The sequence below is a fragment of the Furipterus horrens genome, unplaced genomic scaffold (genome assembly GCF_987537825.1).
Source record: "Furipterus horrens unplaced genomic scaffold, mFurHor1.1.pri manual_scaffold_7, whole genome shotgun sequence".
In the NCBI taxonomy this organism is placed as follows: domain Eukaryota; kingdom Metazoa; phylum Chordata; class Mammalia; order Chiroptera; family Furipteridae; genus Furipterus; species Furipterus horrens.
In genome coordinates this window covers 138,989,322-139,014,899 of record NW_028327177.1, presented here as the reverse complement: position 1 = coordinate 139,014,899, position 25,578 = coordinate 138,989,322, and the positions used below count along the sequence as shown (strand labels likewise).

Below are 25,578 nucleotides of genomic sequence, written 5' to 3'. Positions count from 1 at the left end.
TGGCCACAGTGTGGTTTGGAAAAACAGAAACCACAACCTGATGCTTGTCCCTGCCACAGGTGTTCCGTCTGGAGGATTCATGCTGCCTCTTCACCCTGCAGGGCCACTCGGGGGCCATCACAACTGTGTACATTGACCAGGTGAGGGGGGCAGGGAAACCCAGCCAGGCCGTGACCCTCGTTTCTGACTCTTGGGAAGCAGAGTGAGGGCCCCTGCCCGCAAGGGCACTAGGACACCATGGTAGACGAAAGGTTTCTGCCACAGCTGCCCTGGCCCTGTTCCCCTAGACCATGGTCCTGGCCAGTGGAGGACAAGACGGGGCCATCTGCCTGTGGGATGTGCTGACTGGCAGCCGGGTCAGCCACATGTTCGCTCACCGCGGGGATGTCACCTCCCTCACCTGTACCACCTCCTGCGTCATCAGCAGTGGCCTGGATGACCTCATCAGCATCTGGGACCGCAGCACAGGCATCAAGCTCTACTCCATCCAGCAGGTAGGCAGGTTGGGGGCCTGCATACGGGCGCTGTCTCAGGAAAGGACTCAAACTCAGCCTGTGATGTCCTTGCCTCTAGGACTTGGGCTGTGGCGCAAGCTTGGGTGTTATCTCGGACAACCTGCTGGTGACCGGTGGCCAGGGCTGTGTGTCCTTTTGGGACCTGAACTATGGGGACCTGTTACAGACAGTCTACTTGGGCAAGGACAGCGAGGCCCAGCCCGCCCGCCAGATCCTGGTGCTGGATAATGCTGCTGTCGTCTGCAACTTCGGCAGCGAGCTCAGCCTGGTGTATGTGCCCTCGGTGCTGGAGAAGCTGGACTGAGGGCGGGCAGGTTGCTCTGTGGAGCCCATGCCCTGGCCGGGGGGGGAGTAGCAGAGTCTTTTGGAACCTGCCTCTGACCTGTCCTGCCTCAGAACCGGGACATTAAACTTTTTAAAAAACCGCATCTGTCAGGGGCCTGGTGAGCCACTCACACCTTCCTCTCCGAGAGCTCCTCCTGTCTGTGCCGTTGGCACTTGGTTAGACCGTTCTCAGCCCAGAGACGCTCCAATGGGAGCCATACAAGTGTACGGGGACAGTAACAGGGTAGGGGCGGCCCTCTTAACGATTTCAGGGGCGTGGAAGCCAAGAGTGGCCCCAAGGCCACCCTACCACCCACCCAAGCTCACTCAAGGTGCCGACGCTGGCCACAGAACAGGTTAGTTTATTACTTCAACAGCAAAGAGCTGAAAAATGTCAGGTCCCACAAAGGAACAGAACCTGACTCCAAGGCCTGTGATACATCGGCACCCCACAGGGGTGTGGGCTGGACCAGGGAGGGCTGGAGGCAGCAGGAATGGGAGGGAAAGAGCAGGCCCACCTCGAGGCCCTGTTGGGCACAGGCAGACCAGCGAGATGTGGTGTAAGGATCGAGCGGGCAAAGCCTGGTCAGGTCTTGTTGAGAGTCCAGAGTGGATCCAGGAGGCTGAGGGGATCGTCAGTGGGCTGGGCAGCCCGCAGCCCCTGCCCATTGTGGGCCTGCAGGAAGTTCTGCTTGCTCATCCGCTGCTTTCCCCGCAAGGAGCTGTCCAGGGAGAAGGCCTCGGGGGTTAGAGAGGCCAGCAGCTCCAGGGAGGAGGACGGGGGCTCCAGGCTGGGGGCCTCAGGAACTGGCTGCTCCTCTTCAGGCTGGGGGGCCTCGGGCAGGGGTGAAGAGGGAGGGGGTGGGGAGGAGGATGGGAGCTGGGTGGGCTCCGGCAGGCTGGCTGGCAGTGGGCCTGGGGGCTCTACAGGGCCCGGCAGGCAGGCGGCCGGGGAGTCCAAGCCTGCAGCGGGCCGGATGCTGAGCTTGGCAATCGTGGCCTGGATGGAGCTGATGGGCACATCTCCACCGAGGACCAGGTCCTGCGAGTCCTGCGGAAGGTGATTCTGAAAAGATTGAAGTCGGTGAAGACGGGGATCTGCGAGGCTGCGGCCGTCCCAACAGCCCTGTCCTTACCTTCTGGCTGATGCCCGTGCCGGCCGCGGGTCTGCACAGCACGGGCACGCCGTGGCGCTGCAGGACCTGCTCCACGTGTCTCACCACCGCCTCGTGGCAGAACCGGAGGTGCAGCTGCAGAGCACATGGGGCCTGGTCAGCTGGAGGGAGCCGGTCACCCGGAGCAGGTGCCTGTCCCAGCGCCCGGGCCCCTTACCTTCTCCTGCAGCATGTGCTTCCTCTGCTGCCGCATGCGCCGCACCAGCTGAGGCAGCTCAGGGAGCCTGTTCCCCGCCTCCACCTCCTGCACGGCCGCGTAGAGGAGCGCGAAGGCCCCCGTGCGGCCCACGCCGGAGCTGTGGCAGGAAGGGGGGTTGAAGCCAAGAGCCTGCAGCGGGGGACCCTATGGCAGCTGCCCCTTCCCCACAGCCTAATGACCAGCTACCTGCAGTGCACGACGACGGGCGTGTGCAAGGGACGCTGGTGCAGGTAATGCGCATGTACCTCCTGGATGAAGCGCAGCAGGTTGCCAGGGCTGTCGGGCAGGCCTCTGCAGGGGTGGGAGCTGAGTCAGGCCTGACATGAGGGCCTCACCACCCCTCCCAGTGTCCCCAGCCACCCAGGGCCACAGACGCACAGCTCGGGCCAGGTGGGGAAGTGGAGGTGCACGAGTGAGCGCTTGAGGCTCTGGTCACGGAACTGCAGGCTCAGCACCCGCTCCACGTGGGTCTCAGTGGTACGGACACTGCTCAGTGCAAGGCTCAGGGCACCGTGCACCATGGGCTGGCCTCTCTCAGTGGGGAAGTAGCGTGCCACCTTTTGCTGAGACAGGAGAGGAAGGTTAGGGCTACTTTTCCAAGATCCCTCCCGGGCACCCCCCCCAGCCTCTCCCTTCTCACCTTCTCCATCTCTGCCTCAGACACGAGCATGACAATGACTGACACTTTCTGCTCGTGCACCATGAGCCAGAAGTCAGCAGCTGTGCCAGGCAGAGGGGCCTGGGTAGCCACCAATGGCGGGCAGTATGGTGAGAGCCCCTCCACACGGCTGGCGTTAATGTAATCATCCTTGCCCGAGCGCAGAACCACACGGTTGCTGTCATAGGGCATGATGTCCTGGTGCCGGTTCTTCAGCGAGTAGCAGCGGGCAATGGCAATGGAGCGTCCACGGGCATCGTGTTCTTGGGCGTCTTGCAGCTCCCGCCAAATAGTGTCCAGGGCCCCAGCATCACCCAGCTGGCCCCGAAAGGCCTCCAGCTCCTGCTGCAACTGCTGCAGCCTCTCAGGGTGCTCATAGGGGTCCCGCTCAATCAGCCGCAGGGCCTGTGGCCGCCAGCCCTCAGCCGCATCCACTTTGGTAGGCTGCAGCAGGGGCTGCCCACCCCCAGGAGGCTGTGTGCCACCGTGCTGGCTCTCTGGGCTGGAGGACAGCAGGTCTGCAGCTGCAGTGCCCCGGCGCAGGCCGGGGGGTGGCTCCGTTGCAGGGGGCCGAGGCGGCGTGGGGCCAGGTGCTGGTGATGGGGCAGGTGAAGGCACCAGGTGGGGACTAGGGGTGGCCTGGCCAGTAGGTGAGGGTCCTTGAATGGAGAGAGGGGCTCCCTGGGGGCCCAGGGGCCTCGGGGGAGGGGCAGGACCATATGCCAGGGGGGGGTGGGGAGGATGAGGGGGTCCAGGGCTGGAGAAAGGCAGCGCCCCTGAGTGAGGGGGTAAGGGATCCTGAGAGGGGCCAGGATAGAGCTGGGTGTGTAGGGGTGGTGGCTGCCCCAGGACACCAGGCTGCGGGGCAAAGGGGTAGGGGGGCTGGGGGGCTATAAGTCCTGGAGCTTGGGATGGGAAGAGGTGAGGATGCTGGAGTGGAAGGGGCTGTTGAGGGGGTTGGGGCCCAAATGCCACTCGTGTGGGATGAATGGGGGGCTGGGGCCCAATCCTTGGGGCTGGAAAACCTGCGGGGATCCCAGGAGAAAAGTGCTGGGCTGGGGGCGCTGTGAGGGGCTGCTTGGGTCCCAGAGGATAGGGGTAGAGCATGAGCTGTGCCTGGGCTGGGGGCACTGGGAAGCAGGGTTGGGGAGGAACAGGGGTGGGGCTTGGTCGGGGTGCTGGGTGGCTAGAGATGGGAGCCTGGACACTGTCTACTGTGGTCGTGGCTGGCCGGACCCCCACAGCCAACTCTGGGCCTGAGAACTGGGGGGGTGGGGCTGAGGGCAGACCTGCAACGGGGGGGTGAGGCCCTACTCGCCCATAGGGACTGCTCACCACACTGTGCTGGGGGGAAGACCGGGGCCCAAGGCCCAGCTCTGGTGCGTAGGCAGGAGCTGAGTAAATAGGTCCAGGCACCATGGCCACTGCAGGGGGCCCTGAGGCCTGGGGGACCCTGGGCTGCAATACCTGTGTGGGGCCTGAGTAGCTGCCAGGAGGTAAGGGGCCTGAGACATAGTGGGCTCCTGGGCCCACGGAGCTGGGGAAACGGCCGGGGGCAAAGGGGAGTGCGGCAGTAGCTCCTAGGAAGGCGTCGGGGGGCAGGCTGCGCAGCTCTTCAGGTGGGTCTCCTGTCTCCCCTGCTTCACCCTCCTCCCTGCGGGGCAGCAGTGGCTTGGGGGCTGTGGGCCGTGGTGGTGGCTTCTTCTTCAGCTCCCTGCGGGACCAGGTAAGAAGTGGAGCCAGCCCCCATCAGCCCAGACCGGATCTGGGTTGCAGCTGCCCCATGGCCCCAGGGCCACACCCACCTGTCCAGGAGCTGCTGGCGGGCAGCCTCGCGGACCTGGCAGACAGACTGTGCCCGTTCGAGGAGAGCGGCCACCTTGCTCTCCAGGTCTGCGTAGAAGTCCTTGCCCTCTTGGGACTTCTTCATCAGGTCCTCATAGGCTTCATAGGAGGCCACCAGGGTCTGCAGTGTCGAGTTCCACCTGGCGGGCAGAAGGACCAGCGGGAGGTGAGCAGCTGGAGCCAAGCTCGGGACAGGACTCTGGGCAAGAGCACGGGGCCAGGCACTGACTTCTGGTCCAGGTCGCCGAGCACCCGCCGCACTGCCGCGTACTGCACGTTGGCCTCGGTCAGCGCCCGGAGGACGTTGTCCTGGGCAGCCAGGTTCTGCTCCAGGTACACCCTCAGCTGGTCGTACTTCTTCAGCTGCTCCTCGAACAGCTTCTGAGGGGACATTGGGGGGTGAAGGACACTCAAGGCTTTGCCACCTAAGGGTGGAGCCCAAAGTCAGCAGCCCGCCGCTCACCGCCCTCCCCACCTTCATCTCCGAGTGGTCCGTGGTAACCAGCGAGGCAGTGATGTCATCCTTCTGGATAAGCTCCCGTAGCTGCTGCTCCAGAGACACGCGCTGGTCCCGCATCTCCTGCACCTTGGCCAGGATGCGCTTCAGGTTCTGTAGTACAGCCTGGTCCTCTGGGGGCAGCAGTGGTCAGTGAGGACAGAGAAGCCCCCGACGTCTTAGCCCGTGGGCACAGGATGGGCGGTGCTCACCTGGGGTAAGAGCTGGTGTGGGCAGGGCCGCTCGGACCTGGTCCAGGGGCCCGCTCAGCAGGCGGAGGTTGCTGACGTGCAGGTTCATGGCACGGTGCAGCTCGCTGTTGGTGAAGGACGCCTTTTCGTGGACCTCCATGTACTTGGCCCACTCCCGCCTCACCTCCGCCAGCTCGGCCTTGGCCCCTGCTGTGCTGGCCCCTGCCTGGCTCACTGCCTCCTGCAACTTCTGGTCTAGTAGCTCGTCCTCGTCCAGCAGGTCCCTGATGTCCTTCAGCGAGGCCTCCACGTCCGTGAACACGCCGGACAGCACTGAGGGTGTGTATGGGGAAGGGGAACAGCTTTTGCAGCAGGGAGACCAGGCACCCACTCTGGCCTATCCCCTAGAACACAGAACTGCCCCCTTAGTCAAGGCCTTGGGTACAGCCCAGCACTCCCTGCGCACTGGAGACACAAGGTGTGGCGTGGGGGAGGGTATGTGGGCCAGGTGCTTGGAGAGGTGCAGCCTCCACCCTGGGCGAACAGGGGACATGGAGAAGGCCACAGTAGGTGACTTTGTTGTTCCCACCCTCCTACACACACCTTGCATGGATTGGACAAGGTTTTTGACAGTGTCAGGCCGGACGCTGAGGGCCGCACACTTCTCCATGAGCTGCGGCGGGATGTGGTTGTACGTGTCAAGGTTGTCCACTGTCTCAGGGTCCAGCTGCATTGAATCCATGAACTGGCTGTAGGGGCACCAGAACCAGGTGGGTGCTGGGTGCTGACCCAAGTCCTCACATATAAAAGGAGCACACTAGAGTAAGCCCCTCACAACTAAAGATAGGTCTGAGGTCCTAGCAGACTGCACATCAGCATCCTGACCCTTCACCCCAAGGCCTGGCCTGGCCCCCAGAACATGCCCAGGGTACTGCTGAAAACACTGGGACAGAGGGGACATACCCTCTCAAGGCCTGTGACTCTCACCTTAAAAATCTAGCACGTGTGACCTTGGACAGGGGGGAGGGGGCAGAGCGGGGAAACCCTTAGCTACTCCCCTGTTGAGGCAGACTAGGGACCCACCAAGCTCTGGTTTGTAACCCGCATGCCTCCCACCCCCAGCCCCACACTCACTCCAGGACTTCATTCTTGTCCTCAATCTTGGCCATCATCTCCCGAAGCAGCTTGGCTTTCTCCTCACTACAGAAGGGACAGGGCAGTTGGCGGAAGCCTGTGTCTCGAGACATCGCAATCCCGCCCATGCAAAGGACAAGGCCAGCCCCTCCCACCCACCTGTACAGTGACGAGGCTTCATGGGCAGCCATGGGTACCAGTTTGGCGAAGATGTCAGGGCCCGTGACAGCTGGATCTGTGGGGTTCACTGGCAAGGGCTTCACCAAGGGGGCGCCTGGGAGGGAGAGGAAAGTCGGAGACCAGGCCATGCAAACCTCAGGTCCGCCTCCGGGCTGCTCGCCCTCGCACCCCCCCCCCCGGTCCTCGGCCTCCCCTAGATGCAGACCTTTCACAGGCTGAAGGGTGTCCAATGCTGGGACAGCCTCGTGGTAGATGAAGTCATTGTCCTTCTTGGCAGAATTGTACCTGGGGGTCCAGAGAAGGGGCAGTGAGTGGGGAGTCTCAGACAATCAGCAGGAATCCAGGAGCCGGCCTCCCACGTAGGCCCCTGCCCTCTGGCACTGGCCGCTTCCTTCCAAAGGCGCAGGCAGAGGGCCAAGCCGCTTCCCACTGCGCAGGACTCAGGGCCACCCCCAACCCCACAGACTCACTTTCCTCCAATGACGTCCATAGTGAAGCGAAGTGCATCTTGCACAGTGTCAGGCTGGCCCTGTGGGGTGGGGTGCAGGGGCTCAGCGTCCACTACAGCCAGTGCCAAGACACCCCCAGCCTGCCAGGCTTGCTCCCGATACTCGGCGCTGAGGGGCAGCCAGGCCCTTCTTCAGCTTTACCTTGGCTAACTTGATGGCTTCATTGAGCTTGTCCAGGGCACTCTGGAAGTATGCGACCTGTGGGGAACAGCGGGCAGAGCCTGGTCAGCCTGTCCCTGCCTGGACTCTCCTCCTGTCACTCCATGGAGCCCTGCCTGGCCATCAGATGACCCATTACAGGCAAGAAACTGAGGAGGCAGCCGGGTGCCCGCCAAAGCAACAGCGCAGTGGCAGAGTCACACGGTGCTCCACCCACAGCTTAGCCTCCACCCAGCCGGGCCCTCTGCGGGGGTCAGCTGTGCCTCCTCAGTCCCCTCAGGAAGGTGGGACACACCAGGCCCACAGCTGGGGGTTGTCCAGGTGTGGGGCGGTGAGAGGTGAGAGAAGACCCCTGCCCCTATTGTGTAAGGGAAGGGACCCCGCAGGCACCTCACTAACGAGGCTGGAACTAGTCCTCAGTTCTCTCCTCACCATGACTCACCTGCTCCCCAAACTTCTGCTGCTCCTCAGCCTGCTTCCCCATGTGCAGCTGGGAAAGGAGGAGAGATGTCACTTATTTCCGAAGCTGCGGCAACACCCCCAGCCCAGGGCCAGGGGCCCCAGTGCTCTCACATGGGCCACAGCCGCGAAGTAGTAGATCTTCATCTGCACCAGCTTCTTCCAGTCCTTCTGGATCCGGCCGAGCAGTGAGGCGGTGTCAGGGTTCTCCAGGGCCCGGCAGGCTTCCTTGTAGTAATCCACCACCTGGTGGCCAGGACGGGGTCGTCACTGGGGTGTCACCAGTAAACCGAAGGCTTGCTGTCGGGTCCGTGGGGGCCACCGTCCACCCCGCCCCTACCTGTGCACTGATGCGGGCCACCAGAAAGCTCTTCCTGTTGTCCAACATCGACTTCTCCAGAAGGCACTCCTGAGCCTGCCCCTAGGACCACACCAGCAGCAGGTGCACACCCTCGCTCACCCACAGGCCTCGCCCTTCCCAGCGGGCAGACCGCAGGGACCCCCCTCTTCGAGCCCTCTCCTCTCCAGCCTCCCCGACTCGGAGAAGCCCAGCCTTGCTCCTGCTCCGCCTGGCGCGCTAAGGGCAAAGCCAAGGCCCCCGCTTGTCCTGCACCGCCATGTGCACAGGGCCTGAATTCAGCTCGTTCCAAAAAGAACACCTGCTCACCAGCATGAGGTTGACGTTGAGCGTGAGGATCTGGCGGCTCATGTCCACGCTGTAGGCGTGAGGGAAGTGCTCGCGCAGGTAGGCGAAGGCGCCTGCGGCACACTGGAAGTGAGTGCAGGAGACCTTCATGCCCTGGGGAGGAAGAGGAGCAGCTACCGCGTCCACCTCCGTAGGGCAGGACTCACTCAGCCCTGCAGGCCGAGGCCCCGCAGCAGCCTGACCTGGTTACGTCCGATGTCCCGCCCACAGCCCCACCCCTCCTCACCTCTTCAGACACCCGCTTGTCCATGGCCCCCAGCATGGAGTGCAGTGCACCTGGGGAGGCAGAGGACAGCGTCAGGGCTAGTCTGGGGGTGCTGCCCACACCCGTGTTAACAGTAAGGCAGAGGGGGCAGTGTTGTCACCCATGTTCAGGAACACAGGGGTCTGAGAACTGGAGCAGCTGGCCCAAGGACACCCCAAAGGTGGAGCACACGGGGAGGCTCCGAAGGCCGGCCAAGCCCCTCTGTGTCCTGCTACGCACCAAGCAGGAGTGCAAGTGGACGAAGGCGGGGTTCCTGTCCACAGAGCCCAGCCTAGAGGGTCCGTCTAGAAGCTTCAGCGATGCCTCCGCAGGACTCCAGGGCTGGCTCCCTAAGCTCTTCCCGAGTGAGGATGGGGCCGAGCCGTCACGGTGGACAGCAGGGCCGGCTGAGGCCAACCTTGTCTTCCCACTGCCTGAGGCAGCCCAGAGTCAAAAGGGGATCAGGAGCTCGCTAGTCAAAAAAGAGAGGCCACCTTGGCCATCCCTTCCAGCTGAAACCTACAGCGGCACACCACGTGGCAGCCAGCCCCAGAGGGGCCTCTCCCTGCAGGGTGGCTCCCTGTGGCCCAGAAAAGAGGCGCTGGCGGAGATGGCGGGGAAGGCAGTGGAGGGTCAGAACCCAGGCGTCTTCCCTCCGGCAGCCCACTGCTCTTGTGGCCTGGTGCTCAGCTGAGACCCAGGGCGGCAGGACCGTGAGGAAGGGCTTAGGCTGCTCACCAAGGTTGTAGAGAATGCAGGCCTGCTCGTACTTGATGTCCTCGTGGGCCACAGACTTGCCAGAGAAGATCTCAGTCCTGCAGAAACGCCACACCAGTCATCGGAGGGAAGGAGCTGGCCAGGACCCTGAGACCAGGTGAGGGGACCAACCACCCCAGTGTAGGGTTGGAGGGAGGGAGGCCCTGGGTGACCACACCAAGCTGCTCCTCACCCTCTGCAGCAAGGAGAAGGGAGGGGCATCCCCAGTACCCAGACGCCCCCCCAGGCAGCTCTCACCAGGTGACAGGAACAGCAGCCTCCTGGCCTGAGCCCATGGGGACCCGACTCTGCAGGTAGTGCAGCTGGCCTAGGTACTTGCGGAGGACACTGCAGCCCTCAAAGTCCCGTGGGACTCGGACAGCATTCTGGAGGGCAGGTGGGAAAAGCAGGCCTGCCATTACTTGGGGTAGAGGACAGGTAGGTCTGTCTTCCCCAAAATGCCCAGGAAATATGCATCAGAGCCACAACACCGCACACCCCAGGGGACCCAAAGAAAGCCCGCCGCTGCACCTGTGGTCATTCACCGAGTGGTCCCACCGGCCAGGGCTGGTGGTGGAACCAGGCCCACCTTTCTGGAAGGCAGTTTACAACATGCATTAGAATCTTTCACAGACTTCAATCTGACCCACAGTTCAATATCTAAAAATATACAGCAAGAGATATCCAGAAGTGTGATTATTTGAGTGGGCATACAAGGATATTTGTCACAGGGTCCAATACTGATCACCACCAAAACTTCCATTAAAGAGGGTTGTTTAAAAAAAACTGGAACAGACGCACAGACACAGAGAACAGACTGATGGTTTCCATGCAGGGGGTGGGGGGCTGGGTGAAAACGGTGAATGGATAAGTACAAATCGATAGTTAATAAAAGTCATGGGGGTGTAAAGTATGACATTATGGACTACAGTCAATAATACTGTAATAACTATATATGGTGTTAAGATGCCCACATATTTATTGTTGGGGGAAAAAAGGTATATAACTGATGAATTGTATGATTTCGTTGATGTAATATATAGGCACTGATGTCAAACTACAAAAATAGACAAAGATAAAAATCTATAAGATTATATACCAAAAAGTTTAGGGCCTATCCCCGGACAATAGTATTTAAGCAATTTATCTTATTCTCTCTCTATATATATTTAATTCTTTTATTATTCATGCGTTCTTTATAGTGAACACTTTCAGTTTTTATAATAAGCAATAAAGCTTCACTGACATGGACAGTAGTGTGTTGACTGCAGGGGGAAGGGGGTGGAGGGAGGTGGAAGAGGTATAAGGTGGATAAATGGTAACAGAAAAAAACACAATTAAAAAAAAACAATAAAGCTATTCCTATTTTGGGAACAAAACAAAGCAAATGACCCCTCTGCTCAAGCAAACAGAAGAGCAAAGAAGATACGTCCAAGAGGCAGATGCACACACAACTACAGCAAAAATTACAACTAGACTACAAGACAAATACCACCCAGATTCATCAGAAAATCGAGCTGTAAGTCCGACAACCAAAGACCTAAAGCCACATTCATCCAGACAGAACACATGATTAAGACAGGGAGTCAAAGCAGCTCCACCTAACACACATAAACAAACACAGGGAAGCTGCTAAATTGAGGACACAAAGAAATAAGGCCCAAATGAAAGAACAGAACAAAACTGCAGAAAAAGAACTAAACGAAATGGATTTAACCAACATTATCAGAACATTATCAGATGCGGAGTTCAAAACACTGGTTTTCAGGATGCTAAAAGAAATCATCAGGTACTGCAACGGCATTAAAAAACAAACAGGCAGAAGTGAAAGTTACATTAAGTGAAATAAAGAAAAATCTACAGGGAACCAACAGTGGAGGAGGTGAAGCCGAGAATCAAATCAACAATTTGGAATATAAGGAAGAAAAAAGCATTCAATCAGAACAGCAAGAAGAAAAAAAGAATTCAAGAAGACAAGGATAGACTAAGGAGCTACTAGGACATCTCCAAACGTGTCAACATCTGACTCATAGGGGTACCAGAAGGAGAAGAAGAAGAGCAAGAAAAACTATTTGGAAAAAACAATGAAAGAAAATTTTCCTAATTTGGAAACAGACTTACAAGTCCAAGAAACACAGAATCCCAAACAAGTTGGACCCAAAGAGGACCACACCAAAATACATCATCATTAAAATGCCAAAGGTTAAAGATAAAGAGAGAATCTTAAAAGCAGCAAGAGAAAAGCAGAGTTACCTACAAAGGAGTTCCCATAGACTGGCAGCTGACTTTTCAAAAGAAACTTTGCAGGTAAGAAGGGAGTATTCAAAGTAATGAAAAGCAAGGATCTACAACCAAGATGACTCTGTCCAGCAAAGTTATCATTTAGAATGGAAGGGCAGATAAAGTGCTTCCCAGACAAGGTAAAGGCTAAAGGAGTTCATCATAACCAAGCTGTTATTATATAAAATGTTAAAAAGAATTATATAAGAAAAAGAAGATCAAAATGATGAACACTAAAACGGCAATAAATTCAAAACTATCAACAACTGAATCTAAAAACCAAGCTAAGCAAACAACCAGAAGAGGAACAAAATCATAGATATGAAGATAATTTGGGTGGTTATCAGCTGGGAGGGGTAGGGGGAGAAGGGGAAAAAAATGCAGGGATCAAGAAGTACAAATTCATAGGTATAAAATAAAAAGGGGGATGTGAAGAACAGTAGAGGAGATGGAGTAGCCAAAGAACTTATATGCATGACCAATGGACACGAACTATAGGAGGGGTCTGCTAGAGGGAATGGGGGCACCAGGTGGAGGTGGGCAAAGGGGAAAAACTGGGACAACTGCAATAGCATAGTCAATAAAATACATTAAAAAAATAGATCAGATCCTTTACTTCAACTTAATAAAAGCCATATATGAAAAGCCCTATGCTAACATCATACCAAATGGTAAAAAACCGAGGCTTTCCAAGACCAAGAACAAGATAAGGATGCCTAATTTTCACCACCTGTATTAACATAGTAATGGAAGTCCCAGCCAGAGTAATCAGGCATGAAAAAGAAATGAAAGGGCCCTGACTGGTGTGGCTCAGTTGGTTGGGTGTCATCCCATGAAACAAAGAGTTGCAGGTTCAAGTCCCAGTCAGGGCACATGCCTGGGTTGTGAGTTCGGTCCCCAGTTGAGGCACATGTGGGAGGCAGCCAATCTATGTTTCTCTCCCTCCATTTCTCCCTCCCTGTCCCCTCTCTCTCTAAAAATAAATATTTTTTAAAAAAAGAAAGAAAAGGCATACAAATTGAAAAGGTAGAAGGAAAATGATCTCTGTTCACAGACATCATCTGATATGCAGAATGTGCTAAAGGTTCCACAAAAACATCTGTTATAAATAATAAATTCAGCAGGAATAGAAATCAGTACACAAAAACCAGTTGTCTCTATACATTTGCAATGGAAAATTAAAACAAAAACAAAACTATGCCCTGGCCGGGTGGCTCAGTTGGTTGGAGTGTCATCCCGTATACCAAAAGGTTGTGGGTTCAATTTCCGGTGAGGGCACATACCTAGGTTGCAGGTTCAATTCTAGGTCGGGGTACACACAGGAGGCAACCAATCATTGTTTCTCTCTCACATCAATGTTTTTCTATCTCCCTCTCCCTTCCTCTCTCTCTAAAAAAACTTAAATAATAAATGTTTACAATAGCAACAAAAAATAAATTACTAGGAATAAGCTGAACCAAAGGCAAAAGACTTGTATTCTGGAATTATAAAATGTTGCTGAAAGAAATTAGACATTAAATAAATGTCTTTTTTATTTGTCATTAAAGACATTATATAAATTTTAAAATAACCTGTATTCATGTATTAGAAGACTTATTATTGTTAAGGCACCAAAACTCCCCAAAGTGATCTACATTTTTAGATTTTACTTTTTAAGAATTCAATTCAATCCACATCAAAATCTCAACAGTATTTTCTGCAGAAACAGAAAAATCCATTTTAAAACTCATGGGATATGAATTTGTCTATTTGATTATAGCCAAAACAATCTTGAAAAAGAGGAACAAAGTTAGAGATTTCACAATTCCTGTTTTCAAAACTTATTACAAAACTATAATAATTAAAAGAGTGTGGTACTGACATAAAGACAGACATACAGACCAACAGAATGCAAGATAAAGCCCAGAAATATACCCTTACGAATGGTGTTATAGGCTGAATTGTGCCCCCCTCCCCAAATTCATATATTGAAGTCCTAATCCCCAGTATCTCAGAATGTGACCATAGCTGAAGCCAGAGCCTACTCTGGTTGGTTTTGTACAGTGTATGTGCATGTATATACATATATATAATATGTAAATAAAAACTTTAAATATATATAAATTGTAAAAATGATTTTTACAATTGTCTTTTTTTTCCTTTTTTGCTTTTTAGTATTTTCCAATTTTTCTATCATTATTTTTATTTTTACAGAGGAAGAAACACTAAGTTAAAATAAGAGCACAGTTGCAGGCGGTGTCTTTACCTATCAATCCTGTCACACCTGCATAAAAATATTATCCTCCTACCTGTCTGAGCAACTCCAGCTTCTTCAGTTCCTCATTGTAGGCTTCTGGATTCTCTCCATAATTCTTCAGGACAAACTAGAGAGAGAGGAGAGAGGAATGGAAACCAAGGATAGAGGAGACGCCCCTGCTCCCACTCCGCACTCCGAGTTCTCACAATCACCCGTGAGGGCTCAGGATCAAGGCCAGACCTCCAAGCACGAGCTCACCTCCCAGACCACCAGAAACTCAACGGCAGCGGAGCACCGAGGTGCTGACCCCCCAAGCCGCCTCCTTGGGGCACAATGGAAAGCAAGGCCGGTCGACCTACCTGAACCCCAGGCCGGCCCTCATCACGCTGCGGCCCTCCCTATGATGTCCGGGACCCTGCTGGCCCAGGGCGCGATGGGACCCTGCTGCGCACTCCCACGCTGGCCATATATTCAAGCCTCCCTCAAGGGCTGCACCCTGCTGTGTTCTGGGGTCGAAAACCATAATCCTAACCCGAAAGCAAATGTGGGCAAAAGGCACCAACAAGAGTGGGAGTGAGTCTTCATCAGCCCATCCTCCTAGCTGGGGTAGGGCACCACAGACCTGTGACTGCGTGTCCTCCTCTGTGAGGATAGGCCCGCAGACGGGGGACCCAGACAGTGGGGGTGGGGGGGTCACTGCCCACACCAGAGGAAACTGGCATGCCCGCCCAATCCCCACCTGAGCACACGCACCGGCCTGGAGGCCCGGTCCAGACCAAAGGGCCGCTTCTTCACCTACATCAACTGGGAAGCAACACAGTGAACACAGTGAACAACATCAGGCTAATACTGTGTGCTGCCCGGCGGGCACTGGGGACAGCGGGGGGACACTGTGAAGTATATGACTGTCTAACCACCGGGCTGTACAATCGGAACTAATGCAAAATAATACTGACTGGAAACTGAAACTGATGAATAAAATTTAAAGTTCTTTTAAAAAACAGCTCTGACTGGTGTGGCTCTGCGGACTGGGCATCATCCTGGGAACCAGAAGGTTGCTGTTGCAATTCCTAGTCGAATTCCCACGTGCCTGGGTTGCAGGCCAGGTCCTTGGTTGAGGGCGTGTGAGAGGCAACTGATAGATGTTTCTTTCCTTGTCTTTCTTGCTCCCTCCCCCTCTCTCTAAAAATAAATAAAGTCGTTTGTAAAAACCCACAAAATTAAAATTAAATGTGGTCTGAGCTATAGGGAATACTTGACTAAATGGGAATTCTCTTCTGGTGAGAGGTTTTAGTCTGCCCACCCTGAGGCTGGAGAAAGGAAGGAAAAACGAAGCCTAGAGGCCCAGGGAGACAGAGGCCAAAGGACAACGCTGAAGGGGCGGGAAAGGCTGCCCCACCCCCAGCAAACTGTCTGTACCTCGAGGTCACCTTCTGCCTGTATCTCCTTTCTCCTCTAAGATCAGCATCAGCAGCAAAATTTATGGAGCACCTACCATGGGCCAGGCACTGCACTGAGCACCTAACAGGACTCAATCCCTACAAAAATCCAAAGAGGGAGGTACTATTACCACCACCATTTTACACCTGAGAAAATGAGGCAAAGAGGTTAGGGCATTTGCCAAGGTCAAAGCACTAGCAAATGGTGGGCAATGATGGACACCCACGTATTTGGGGCTCCAGAGCCCATGTTCTTGGCCACAAATGAGACCAATCCATTCTGGTTCTTTTTAAGTATATTTTATTGATTATGTTTTTACAGTTGTCCCAATTTTTCTCCCCTTTGCTCCCCTCTTTCCAGTACCCCCGCTTCCCTCCAGCAATCTCATCCCCCCCTTAGTTCATGTCCATGGGTCATGCAATATAAGTTCTTTGGCTTCACCCTTTCCTATATTGTTAACATCCCTGTCTATTTTGTACCTACCAGTTATGCTTCTTAATCCCTGCACCATTTCCCCATTTCTCTCCCTACCCCCTCCCAGATGATAACCCTCCAAATGATCCCCATACCTATGATTCTGTTCCTATTCTGGTCTGCTTAGTTGAATACTGTTTTTATTTTTTAGATTCAGTTGTTGATAGTTGTGAGTTTGTCATTTGAGGGTTCACAGTTTTGATCTTCTTTTTCTTAAATAAGTCCCTTTGACATTTCATATAATGTCTTGGTGATAATGAACTCTTTTAGCTTTACCTTGTCTGGGAAGCACTTCATCTGCCCTTCTACTCTAAATGATAGCTTTGCTGGATAAGAGTAATCTTGGTTGTGGGTCCTTGCTTTTCATCACATTGAATACTTCTTGCCAGTCCCTTCTTGCCTGGCAGTTTCTTTTGAGAAATCCGTTGATAGTCTTATAGGCATCCCTTTGTAGGTAACTCTTTGCTTTTCTCTTGCTGCTTTTAAGATTTTTCTCTTTATATTGAACCTTTGGCATTTTAATTATGATGTATGTTGGTGTGGTCCTCTTTGGGTCTACCTTGTTTGGGACTCTCTGTGCTTCCTGGACTTGTATGTCTATTTCCCTCACCAAATTTGGGAAGTTTTCCTTCATTATATTTAAGGTTTCAATTTCTTGCACTTCCTCTTCTCCTTCTGGCATCCCTATGATTCGGATGTTGGCATGTTTAAAGTTGTCCCAAAGGCTCCTAAGCCTTTCCTCATTTTTTTCAATTCTTGTTTCCTCATTCTGTACTGGTTATATCTTTCTTATGTTCCAAATCATTGACTTGAACCCTGGTTTCCTTCCTTTCACCATTGGTTTTGTGTACATTTTCCTTAGCTTCATTTAGCATAGCCTTCACTTCCCTTCTCTGTTTGCTGTACTCAAGCACATCTGTCAAGCCTATGAGCATCTTTATCACCAGTGTTTTGAATTCTGCATCTGTTAGGTTGGCTATCTCCTTGCCTGTTAGGTTGTCTGTCTCGTCTGTGAGGCTGGCTATCTCCTCATCGCTTAGTTCTCCCACTGGAACCTTGATTCGTTTCCCCCTTTGGGCCATACTGCTCTGTATCATCTTGACAGGCTCTGTTTGTTTGCCTATGTCTTAGGCAGAGCTGTTGCTCCTGTTAGGTTGTAAGGGGCAGAGCCTTAGGTATTCATCAGTACAGGGCAACCCATTTCACCATGTTGTGGTGCTGTGTGTGTGGGAGGGGTCTGAGAGGGAACAATGCCGCTTGCTCAGCACTTGCCCCTATTTCAGGCAATTCTCCCACTTTCATATGGGACTGGCGCCCCTCTAGCTGCTGCCCTGGCCGTCGTCCCCAGAGTGGATGGGTCTGCGGACACTCTAGGCCCATGGGGGCCCTTTAAACAAGCGGACTCTGCTGAGAGACCAGCAGTTTCTGCCTCCACCCCAACCCCCACTGGTTTGCACAGTCAGAAGCAATGAGGCTTGATTTTCCCCGGCGCTGGGACTGTGAACTGAGAATGATCCCCACGTGTCCTCCCCACTTTTTAAAACATGTGGCTGGGCTTTCCGCTGGCTTGCTGCTGCTGCTGCCACCACCACACTGCATCCTCTCTGCCCCAGCTCCACCCCGCCTATCTGTCCGGATGAGTGTTTCTTCTTTATATCTTTGCCTGTTGGACTTCCAGCAGCTTGATTTTCTGGAACTTCTGGTTGTCTCTAGTTCTGAGGTAGTTGTATTCCGTCTTAGCTGTGGAGGGAGACCTAGCACGTCTGTCTAGGCCTCCATCCTGGCTGGAAGTCCCATTCTGGTTTTTAAATATGGTTCTCATAAATAACTTAAAAATGGAAGAACAAATGAATGTCCATATACATAGTTAGGTTATTTTCTGAACTCTGAGAAAATCCTCTATGACTGCTGATCACTCCTCCACTAAACAGAGGAAAGAAACTGGCTGAAGGTTCTTAGAGTCAAGAACAGAGACCACCTCCCAGTCTCTCTATCATCCAGAACTCTGCAGAGCTCAGAGCAAAGTCTGGTTAGGATCTGAAGCTCCCGACAGAGCCTGAGAAGGCCCAGCAGCACGCAGAGCTTGGACCCTGCACCACCGATCAGGTAAGAACCTAGAAGGCACTGAGAGGACCCCACGCACCCACACAACTACTGTGGGCTGGGGGACCAGAGAGGACCTCCAAAGTCCAGCCAGGCTTTAGAGCAGTTGGGGGATCCTTTCCTCAAGGAACAATAAAACCTACGGACAGGTCTATGTTAACTGAGCATGTTCAGGGATCAGAACCAGTGGGTGGGGGAGGGGAGGGGAAGGAAAGAAGGGAGTTAAAAGTGAGAGTATTAAGTCCTGGTTGCACCCCTGGGTCGCTGTGACATGTGGGCTTGGTTTTTTTGTCTGTAAAATGGAGTTAATTTGACCTGCTATGTCTGACTCAGAGCTGCCAGAGGACCTGAGCTACTTCCTAAACCAAGAAAGAAGATGCTAGGCTAAAAATATTGCTTACAATACACCAACACCTGTACTAGCGACTCACATGTGTTAACTCTTGAGTCTTACAAGCTTATGAAGTATATTATCTGCTCCATATTACAGGTGAGGAAAGTGAGGACTAGATTAGTGGTGTAATCATTTCTAGGAGCTGAAGGTTACCCAGCTACTAAGTGGAGGAGTTGGGACCTAAACACAGGTCTGATTTCAACGTCTATGCTACATTCATGCTGTTCCTCTGCTCTTTCTCTGAGAAACAGCACAAAATTTTGTAGGTAGCTGAGATCACTGGAAACGGCCTTGGGTCCTGCCATTCTTTTACAGATCAGGACAATGGGAACCAGAGGTGTGCAAGTCGTGCTAGAACTGTTCATTCAGGTTTCCTGACTCCCGACCCAGGGACACACCTTGGTTGTCACTTTCTCTTATACCCGTATTTCTCATTCCGTTGAGTATGCTTTTTATTTTTCTGGGTGGCAGAGGTGCCTAGCTTTTGCTCTTAATTTGATGTAACACCTTAGAAATTCACAGTGCTAATTAAAGCCATAACCCATGTCAGCATTACCTTTGTTCACCATACACATTTTCCTCCACTTACAGGGCTGACTCAAATACGAGGTCTTCCTTGGACTGTTCCACAGCACACACAAAACTGAATCCCACACAGAGTCTTAATTAATACAATATGTGCTCTGCTACTAAACTTTAACGAGATTAATTTTATTCAGAGAAAGGTGCATCATCTCCATGGGAAATCTTCAGCCCCTTGAGGTCAGCAAGCCTAAGACAAATTACAGGCCAAGACCACCGGGGATAAGAACAGACCTTCAGCCTCATCTGGTCTCCTCTCCCTCAACTAACACTCAGGGCCTCTGTCCCACATCTCTCATGAATGGTCCATCAACTTGTCGGAATGCCACCAAAAAGCAGGACTCAAGTTATATCTCCTGGAAGGTGCTGGAAGTAGACTAGGTCATTCAAGCAACACTTGTTAAGCACTCTTTACACGGGAGTATTTATCACTTCCCGAGTAAAGGAAAGAATCTAGTATGAAATGGATATAGGTTTTCGATGTATGAGATTCAAATCAGAGAAGAATGACCTGGACAATCGAGGTCATCTGTGTCTGGGGCCGTTCTATTGTAAAACACAAATGGGCAGACAGGCTCAGGCAGACCGGCCTGGTGACTCCAAATCTGTGGTGGGAAATAGGAGAAATCACCACCACAGGTAACCGGCACTGCTGAGGGCCAGGGCCCTTTGAGGCTTCTGGTCATCTCAGATCCCTTTCTGTGAGAGTGGCAAGTTTTTTCAAAAGAGTCAGCTGTCCCGTGGGAAATCTGGAAGGGAAAAGAATTCCACAAACCTGAAAACCAGGCTCTGCCTACATGTGAATAATAGGAACAGCAAGACGACGCAACAGGAGTGAGTCCTCTGTGGTGCAGGCCGACTGAGTAATAGGAGCAGTAAGACCCATCTGAATTTGCAGGGTGGTACAACTGCCAGGCAGCTGAAGGAACCCTGAGGAGGTACAGTTCAACCTGGGTGATGAAGAGGAGAAAAGGAATTCCAGTAGCGACCGGAACAAGGACAATGACCAGATGTGAAAGTTCCTGTAGGAAAGGACTTTGTGGCAGGCAGTTCCTCTGGAAGAGCCTGGTGGGAAAGTGGTGATCTAGAGGTCAATCCAGCGGAGTGGGAGGAGGGAGAAGGCCAAGAAGCCGGTGGCTGGCTGCCATCGGGCACATCGGTCCTGTGGACGGGTTATTACATGGATCACTACATGGTAAGCTCGATGAAGGCAGGAATTTTTGTCACCACACACAGTCCTGAATTGCCTGGGCTGGCAACAGGAGTCACTTAGTAACTATTTGCTCAGTGAACGAATCCGAGTGGAATGAATCACTGCAGTCCAACTGAGCTTCACTTGAGCTCAAGCGCGGTTAGTTAAGGGCAGAGGGAAGACGTTTGGGATCCGAAGGGAAAAAACTTCAAACATTAACACCTGTGGCCAAATCACTCGCTGATGAAGCGCTCAAGGCTCAGCCTTGATCAGTTTCCAGTGAGTCAGCACTCTGGGCTCCAGAGCACGGGGAAGGAGGTGCCGGGCCAGCAGCACTTCCCCACTAAGAGATTCTGGAGGTCCAGGTATCCCTGTCGAAAGCCTGGCACTGCAGCTCAAACCCAGCCTGCTGTTCCCCTAGTTCTTCACATTATCCCATAACTGAAGGTATGTCCATCAGGAATGAAAACCAATACTAACCACTATGAAAGTTTTTAAAAAGCTAAACCCTCACAAGAAAAGAAATCTTTATCTATCTGGAAAACTCCAATCCATCCTCCAAAACCATCTCCTTGGCAAGCCTTCCTAATGGACCTTCCTTAGTCTGGTACTTCTGGACCCTGCACATACTTCTCCTCTTCCACTAGTGTCACCATCTAACTTTAAAATTTCCTCTACTAAACTATGATATTGTCTCTTATTCATCTATATCATCATGGCTCAGCACAGTGCAGGCCAAGCTGACCTTCACAGAATGAATTTTTATCCTACTATCCTAAATTAATCGAGCGCTCCGCTCCAAGTCACTGGCGAATGTTTCCGCAGCGCAGAGCAAGGGTAGAAAAGAACAAGGGGGCCAGCGGCAGAGGCAGCGGGGGCTCTAGGGCTGGGGAGAGGAGTCCAGGCCAGGAAGAGTGCCTAGGCTGCAGTGGCTTCTGCTGTCTCCTCCGCGGGAGGGGAGTTCCAGGCTGCCCTGAAGGAGTGGCCATTCTTGAGCCCAGCCTACCCAGACTGCCACGATCTTATCAAGTAAATGGTAGTACTTTTCCCAATTCCAAAAAAGGGAAACAAAGAAAAAGAGCTGATGACTAGGAAATTGTTGCTTCAGCAGCTGATACCTCTTCAGGCAAATGGCAACGCCTCTCTTGGAGGCCTTGGTTCTCCCAGGGAAGTCATGGCCTAGGTGAGAGCTCCCAGAGCAAGCATCAGGGGCTAAGTTCAAACTAAACCATCTCCTAGGAGCTTCTTAGCTAAGACTTGACCCACTGGACTTCCATAACGTTACAGCCACCATCTCTACGTTCCCTTCCAACTGTCATTCGGTCATTTAAGACACTCTTCGCGGTGCCAACTACACAGAGAGGATCCTACTGGGCTGTGAAGAGCATGGCGGTGCCATTCAGGTCACTTACAGCTGGGGAGGGGGGTTAAGACACAGCACAGACAACTGTCATCAGAAAAAGGATGAAGAGGTAGGGATTCGGAGAAGGGAAAGAACTGTAGTTGTGTGAAAGAGCAGACAGTGACACAAGCTCGGAATTTCAGATCAATTCATCTCATTTCCTGGCTTTATAAATGAGGAAAAGAGGTCCCAAGAGGTTAAATGGTGGGCTCAGCAGAACGCAAACTGTTGAGTGTCTGAACTAATGCAGTGGCGGTGTGAAGAAGTGAGCCGGCTTCTCGGGAAACTACTTCCAAAGCCATTTTCGTCCTCCCAGTTCTTTTCTCAAGCACCCTGCACCCCCTGGATTATTTGGGGCTTACTCTGCAGCTGCTTTTCTAAACGCGTCGGGATTAGAAGGATGCCAGCCTGCACTCGCCTCCTGGTGGTTCCTTTTCACTTCTGCTCAGACCCTCAATGCGACCAGGTGGCCCTTGCCAAGGCAGCGGTCTCAGAGGGCACCCGATGCCCAATCAACACTCTACCAGCCACAGCTGATCTCGCCACGGAAGTCCCTTGCTTCCATCGACGCCCAGCCTGCCTGTCTCCGTCCGACTGGAGATGGAGAGCAGTGAGTGCTAAGGTGTCTCCGGGAGCTACAACACTGTTCATCCCTCCGGGCCCATATGAGAAGCAGCAAGCCTCCCCAAAATGGCATGGAACCGTATCTTTTGGTCCCGAGTGCTCCCGAATAGGGTTCTTCTGAGACCAGACAAAACCGCACCAAGGGTCAAGAGGTCTGGCACCCGCACTCTTCTCACATATCCTGAGCCAACCTCGGCGTCCGTCCCAGCCCAGTCGTGGAATGACGGCGCACGGGGGGCCAGGCACCGCCGCGCAACCACCCAGACGGTCGGGGCCGCCCCCCCAGCTCCCCGCGGGGCGGTAGTGGCGTGAGGGAAGGCGGGGCAGAGCTAGGTCCAGAGCGTCACACCAAGGAAGTGGGGTGCCACGGTGGGAACCGTGGATGACCCAGGACAGAAGTTAAAAAGTAGGCTCCGACGAGCTTGCGGTGTTAACTGCGGGCGGCCGAGGGAGAGCGCGGTCTGAGGGCGCGCGGAGAAACGGGGGGTGGGCCAGGGTGAGGAAAGCAGTGAAGGCCCCACCCCACAGGGCTCGGGGCGCCGCGGGACGCGCAGGGGGCGTCACGCGCTGGCAGGCGACGGAGATACGCGGCAGAGGCGGGGGGGCGGGGGAGGCGCACTCACCTTCTTCACAGCCGGCTGGAAGTGGAAGTCGCCGGCCTCTTTCAGGTCCAGCCAGATCATGGGCATGCGGGGAACGGCCTCCATGGCGGACAGCGCCCGCCGGCCACCGGGCCGCTCCCCTTCGCTGCTCCAGCTGCTGGCTCAGCCTCGCGCCTCGCCCCGCCCCTCCGCGCCGGAAGGCACTAGTCACGTGGGGAGGAAAGAATGGCCGCACGGCCTGCTGGGAGATGCAGTCCCCGCCCCGGCCGCGTAGCCTTTCGCACATGCGCAGTGCGTCTTCCCCTCGGAGGAGGCGTGGAGAGCGAACCTCCGCCTGGAGGCTAGAGTTCGTGAGAGTAGCAGTCTTCCTTCCTTCGCTGAGCAGTGCGGCGCGAGCGGGTCTTCTTCCAGCCCGACCTCCTGGGCCTGGCGCTCCTCTCTCAAGGTAAGGGCTTTGGAGCACGCGCCCATCAATTCGTAGTCCCAAATAGCGTCGGGGGACAAGTGCTATGGTAGAGATAACGGGGCGGGCGGGTCGCCCAAAATAGGTGACTTGAAAATTTTGAAAATTGAGCCCTAAGTCACTTTACTCAAGCCCACAGCTGTTGAGAGAAGTGGAGAGCATCGTGGAGGCTTTGCCAAAACAAAACACAAGCCGCCCCCCACCCCCCCAAAAAAACAGCCCCGAGGGAGTTGCCTAGAGCAAGGGGTTTTGTTCCCAACGGCGAGCTTTGGAAGAAGGAGTAACTGGTTGGGGACTGGTGCACTTGGGCCCGCCTGGAAGGCCCCGCGCTGCCTAAGAGACGGAGGTGTCCACTAGTGACGAGGGGAAAGCAGGTGATGTTGGTTTGGGGCCAAGGGAGGGTAAACAGCCCACATATCTGAGAAATATTGTGGAGAAAAGAAGTGTCAGAACTGGGGGCGAATAAAATTTCAAAGATGATTTCCAAGTTTCCAGCTGACGTGGGAAAATGGGAAGGAACACGTTTGGAAGGAAAGAGCAAAGGCTCAGGGGTGTAGTAAGCCGCATATAGATAGGTGCCTTTGAGCTATTCAAGAGCTGTGGAAGAGACCGTGGGATGTGGGACCGGGGCTCAGAAGAGAGGCTTCACCTACAATGGAAGGCCCAGGTCCCTTTTGCTCTTGAGACCCCAAAACCTTTCAAGACTCAATCAAGAGTAAGAGCAAAAGATAAATGCAAGTACACCAAGGGTCATAGCAGCATTGCTCGCCATAGTCAGAAAGTGAAAACAAACCAAATGTCCTTCAATGGGCGAATGGATAAATAAAATGGGGTATACACATATAATGGACTATTATTCCATCTTAGAAAGGAAGAAAATTCTGACACGTGCTGCCACATAAATGAACCTTGAAGACATTGTGCTCAGTGAAATAAGCCAGACACAAAACGACAAACACAGTGTGATTCCACTTATATAAGGTACCTAGTGGTTGCAAGGGCTGGGGGTAGGGGACATGGGAGTTCATGTTTAATGGGTGTAGAATTTCAGTTTGGGATGATGAAGAAGTTCTAGAGATGGATGGATGGGTGTGCTGGGTGCACAACAATGTGAATGTATTTAATGCCACTGAACTATGCACTTCAAAATGATTAAAATGGGTCATGGCCAGGTAGTTCAGTTGGTTGGAGCATCGTCCTAGTATACCAGGGTGCAGGTTAGATTCCTGGTCAGGGCACGTACAGGAATCAGCCAGTGAGTGCATCAGTGGATGGAACAAGAAATCAATGTGTTTCTCCGTCTCAAATCTATTATTTTTTAAAAATAGTTAAAATGGTAAACTTTGTATTAGGTGTATTTTACCACAATGAAAATATTTTTAAAAATAAAGTGCAAGAGCCCTGGCTGGTGTGGCTCAGTGGATTAAGTGCCAGCCTATGAACCGAGGGGTCGAGGATTTGATTCCCAGTCAGGGCACATGCCTGGGTTGTGGGCCAAGCCCTCATTTGGGGGCGTGTGAGAAGCAGCCAGTGAAGGTGTCTCTCACACATTCATGTTTCTCTCCCTTCCCAGCTCTGTACAAATAAATAAAACAACCTTCATTCTAAAAAAAAAAAAAGTTTCTTGGTGCTGTTGACATTTTGGCCAAATAATTCTTTGCTGTGGGGCTGTCTGATGCATTAGAAGATACTTAGCAGCCCCCTGGCCTCTGCCCACTAGAAGCCAATAGTGGGAGACCGTAGTCAAAATATCCAAATCAGTAAAGTTATTTGTGAAAGTTAAAAATGTGTCTTTTATTTAATGGAAAAAACGTAATGGACTTTTTGGCCAACCCAACAGGAGAGATGGCAGGGTGGGGAGCCAGGGGGACACAGTTCAGCCCCTAACACAGGGTCACAGTGACATGAAGGGCAATTGGTGTGAGAGGATTCAAAGACCAAGGGTCCCTGTGAGGAGGGGGCCTCGAATGCTGAGGCAGTGGGGTGCAGATGGGCCTGTGAAGGTGAGACAGCAGAAAGGAGTCTGGGCTCAGGGGTGCCCTCCCAGTGCCTATATAACTCAGAGGTGAGCAGAGCTGGGGTCTGGGGAAGCAGAAGACCCGATAGTACTGGGAAGCATAGGCCCCACCACAAGAGGGCAGTAAATACCCATTCAGCCAGGTCAATTCACCTCTTTCTCAGGACAGCCTCCCCTGTCACCCTTGGCAGCGCTGGAAGGGCCTCAGACATCCTCCCC

General features: G+C 53.2%; 2 protein-coding genes across 4 annotated transcripts in view; one reads left to right on the top strand and one right to left on the bottom strand.

The window, feature by feature from the left end:
- SCAP (SREBF chaperone) overlaps window positions 1-940 on the top strand; it is a 38,610-nt gene extending 37,670 nt beyond the window's left edge. For all 3 annotated transcript variants that reach the window (XM_090284651.1, XM_090284650.1, XM_090284649.1), the window contains 3 exons: window positions 60-140; window positions 288-494; window positions 574-940. In XM_090284651.1, coding sequence (XP_090140777.1) covers window positions 60-140; window positions 288-494; window positions 574-819 — 534 coding nt within the window. In that variant the 3' untranslated portion in view covers window positions 820-940. The remainder of the gene's footprint in view (window positions 1-59; window positions 141-287; window positions 495-573) is intronic.
- A 456-nt stretch (window positions 941-1,396) lies between these two features.
- Window positions 1,397-23,059, bottom strand: PTPN23 (protein tyrosine phosphatase non-receptor type 23). Its single transcript, XM_090284652.1, has 25 exons — window positions 22,901-23,059; window positions 14,119-14,193; window positions 9,809-9,936; window positions 9,533-9,609; window positions 8,777-8,826; window positions 8,512-8,643; window positions 8,185-8,265; window positions 7,959-8,090; window positions 7,828-7,875; window positions 7,368-7,424; window positions 7,188-7,246; window positions 6,923-7,002; window positions 6,697-6,811; window positions 6,538-6,603; window positions 6,007-6,152; window positions 5,425-5,736; window positions 5,192-5,346; window positions 4,946-5,097; window positions 4,677-4,856; window positions 2,854-4,585; window positions 2,592-2,776; window positions 2,400-2,504; window positions 2,172-2,310; window positions 1,976-2,089; window positions 1,397-1,905 (listed from the first exon to the last, which is right to left on the bottom strand). Exons 1-25 carry the CDS (start codon window positions 22,982-22,984, stop codon window positions 1,426-1,428), a joined length of 4,884 nt encoding a protein of 1,627 aa, XP_090140778.1. The 5' UTR covers window positions 22,985-23,059; the 3' UTR covers window positions 1,397-1,425.
- Between the last annotated feature and the right edge of the window lie 2,519 nt (window positions 23,060-25,578).

Bases quoted from the DNA above. Each gene is read 5' to 3' on its own strand.
- PTPN23 (XM_090284652.1), bottom strand. From the start codon at position 22,984: ATGGAGGCCGTTCCCCGCATGCCCATGATCTGGCTGGACCTGAAAGAG. The intron at 6,812-6,922 runs GTCTGCATCTAG...TCTCCCTCCCAG, and splicing joins CACCCTTCAGCCTGTGAAAG to GCGCCCCCTTGGTGAAGCCC. The intron at 5,098-5,191 runs GTGGGGAGGGCG...ATGTCCCCTCAG, and splicing joins CGGACCACTCGGAGATGAAG to AAGCTGTTCGAGGAGCAGCT.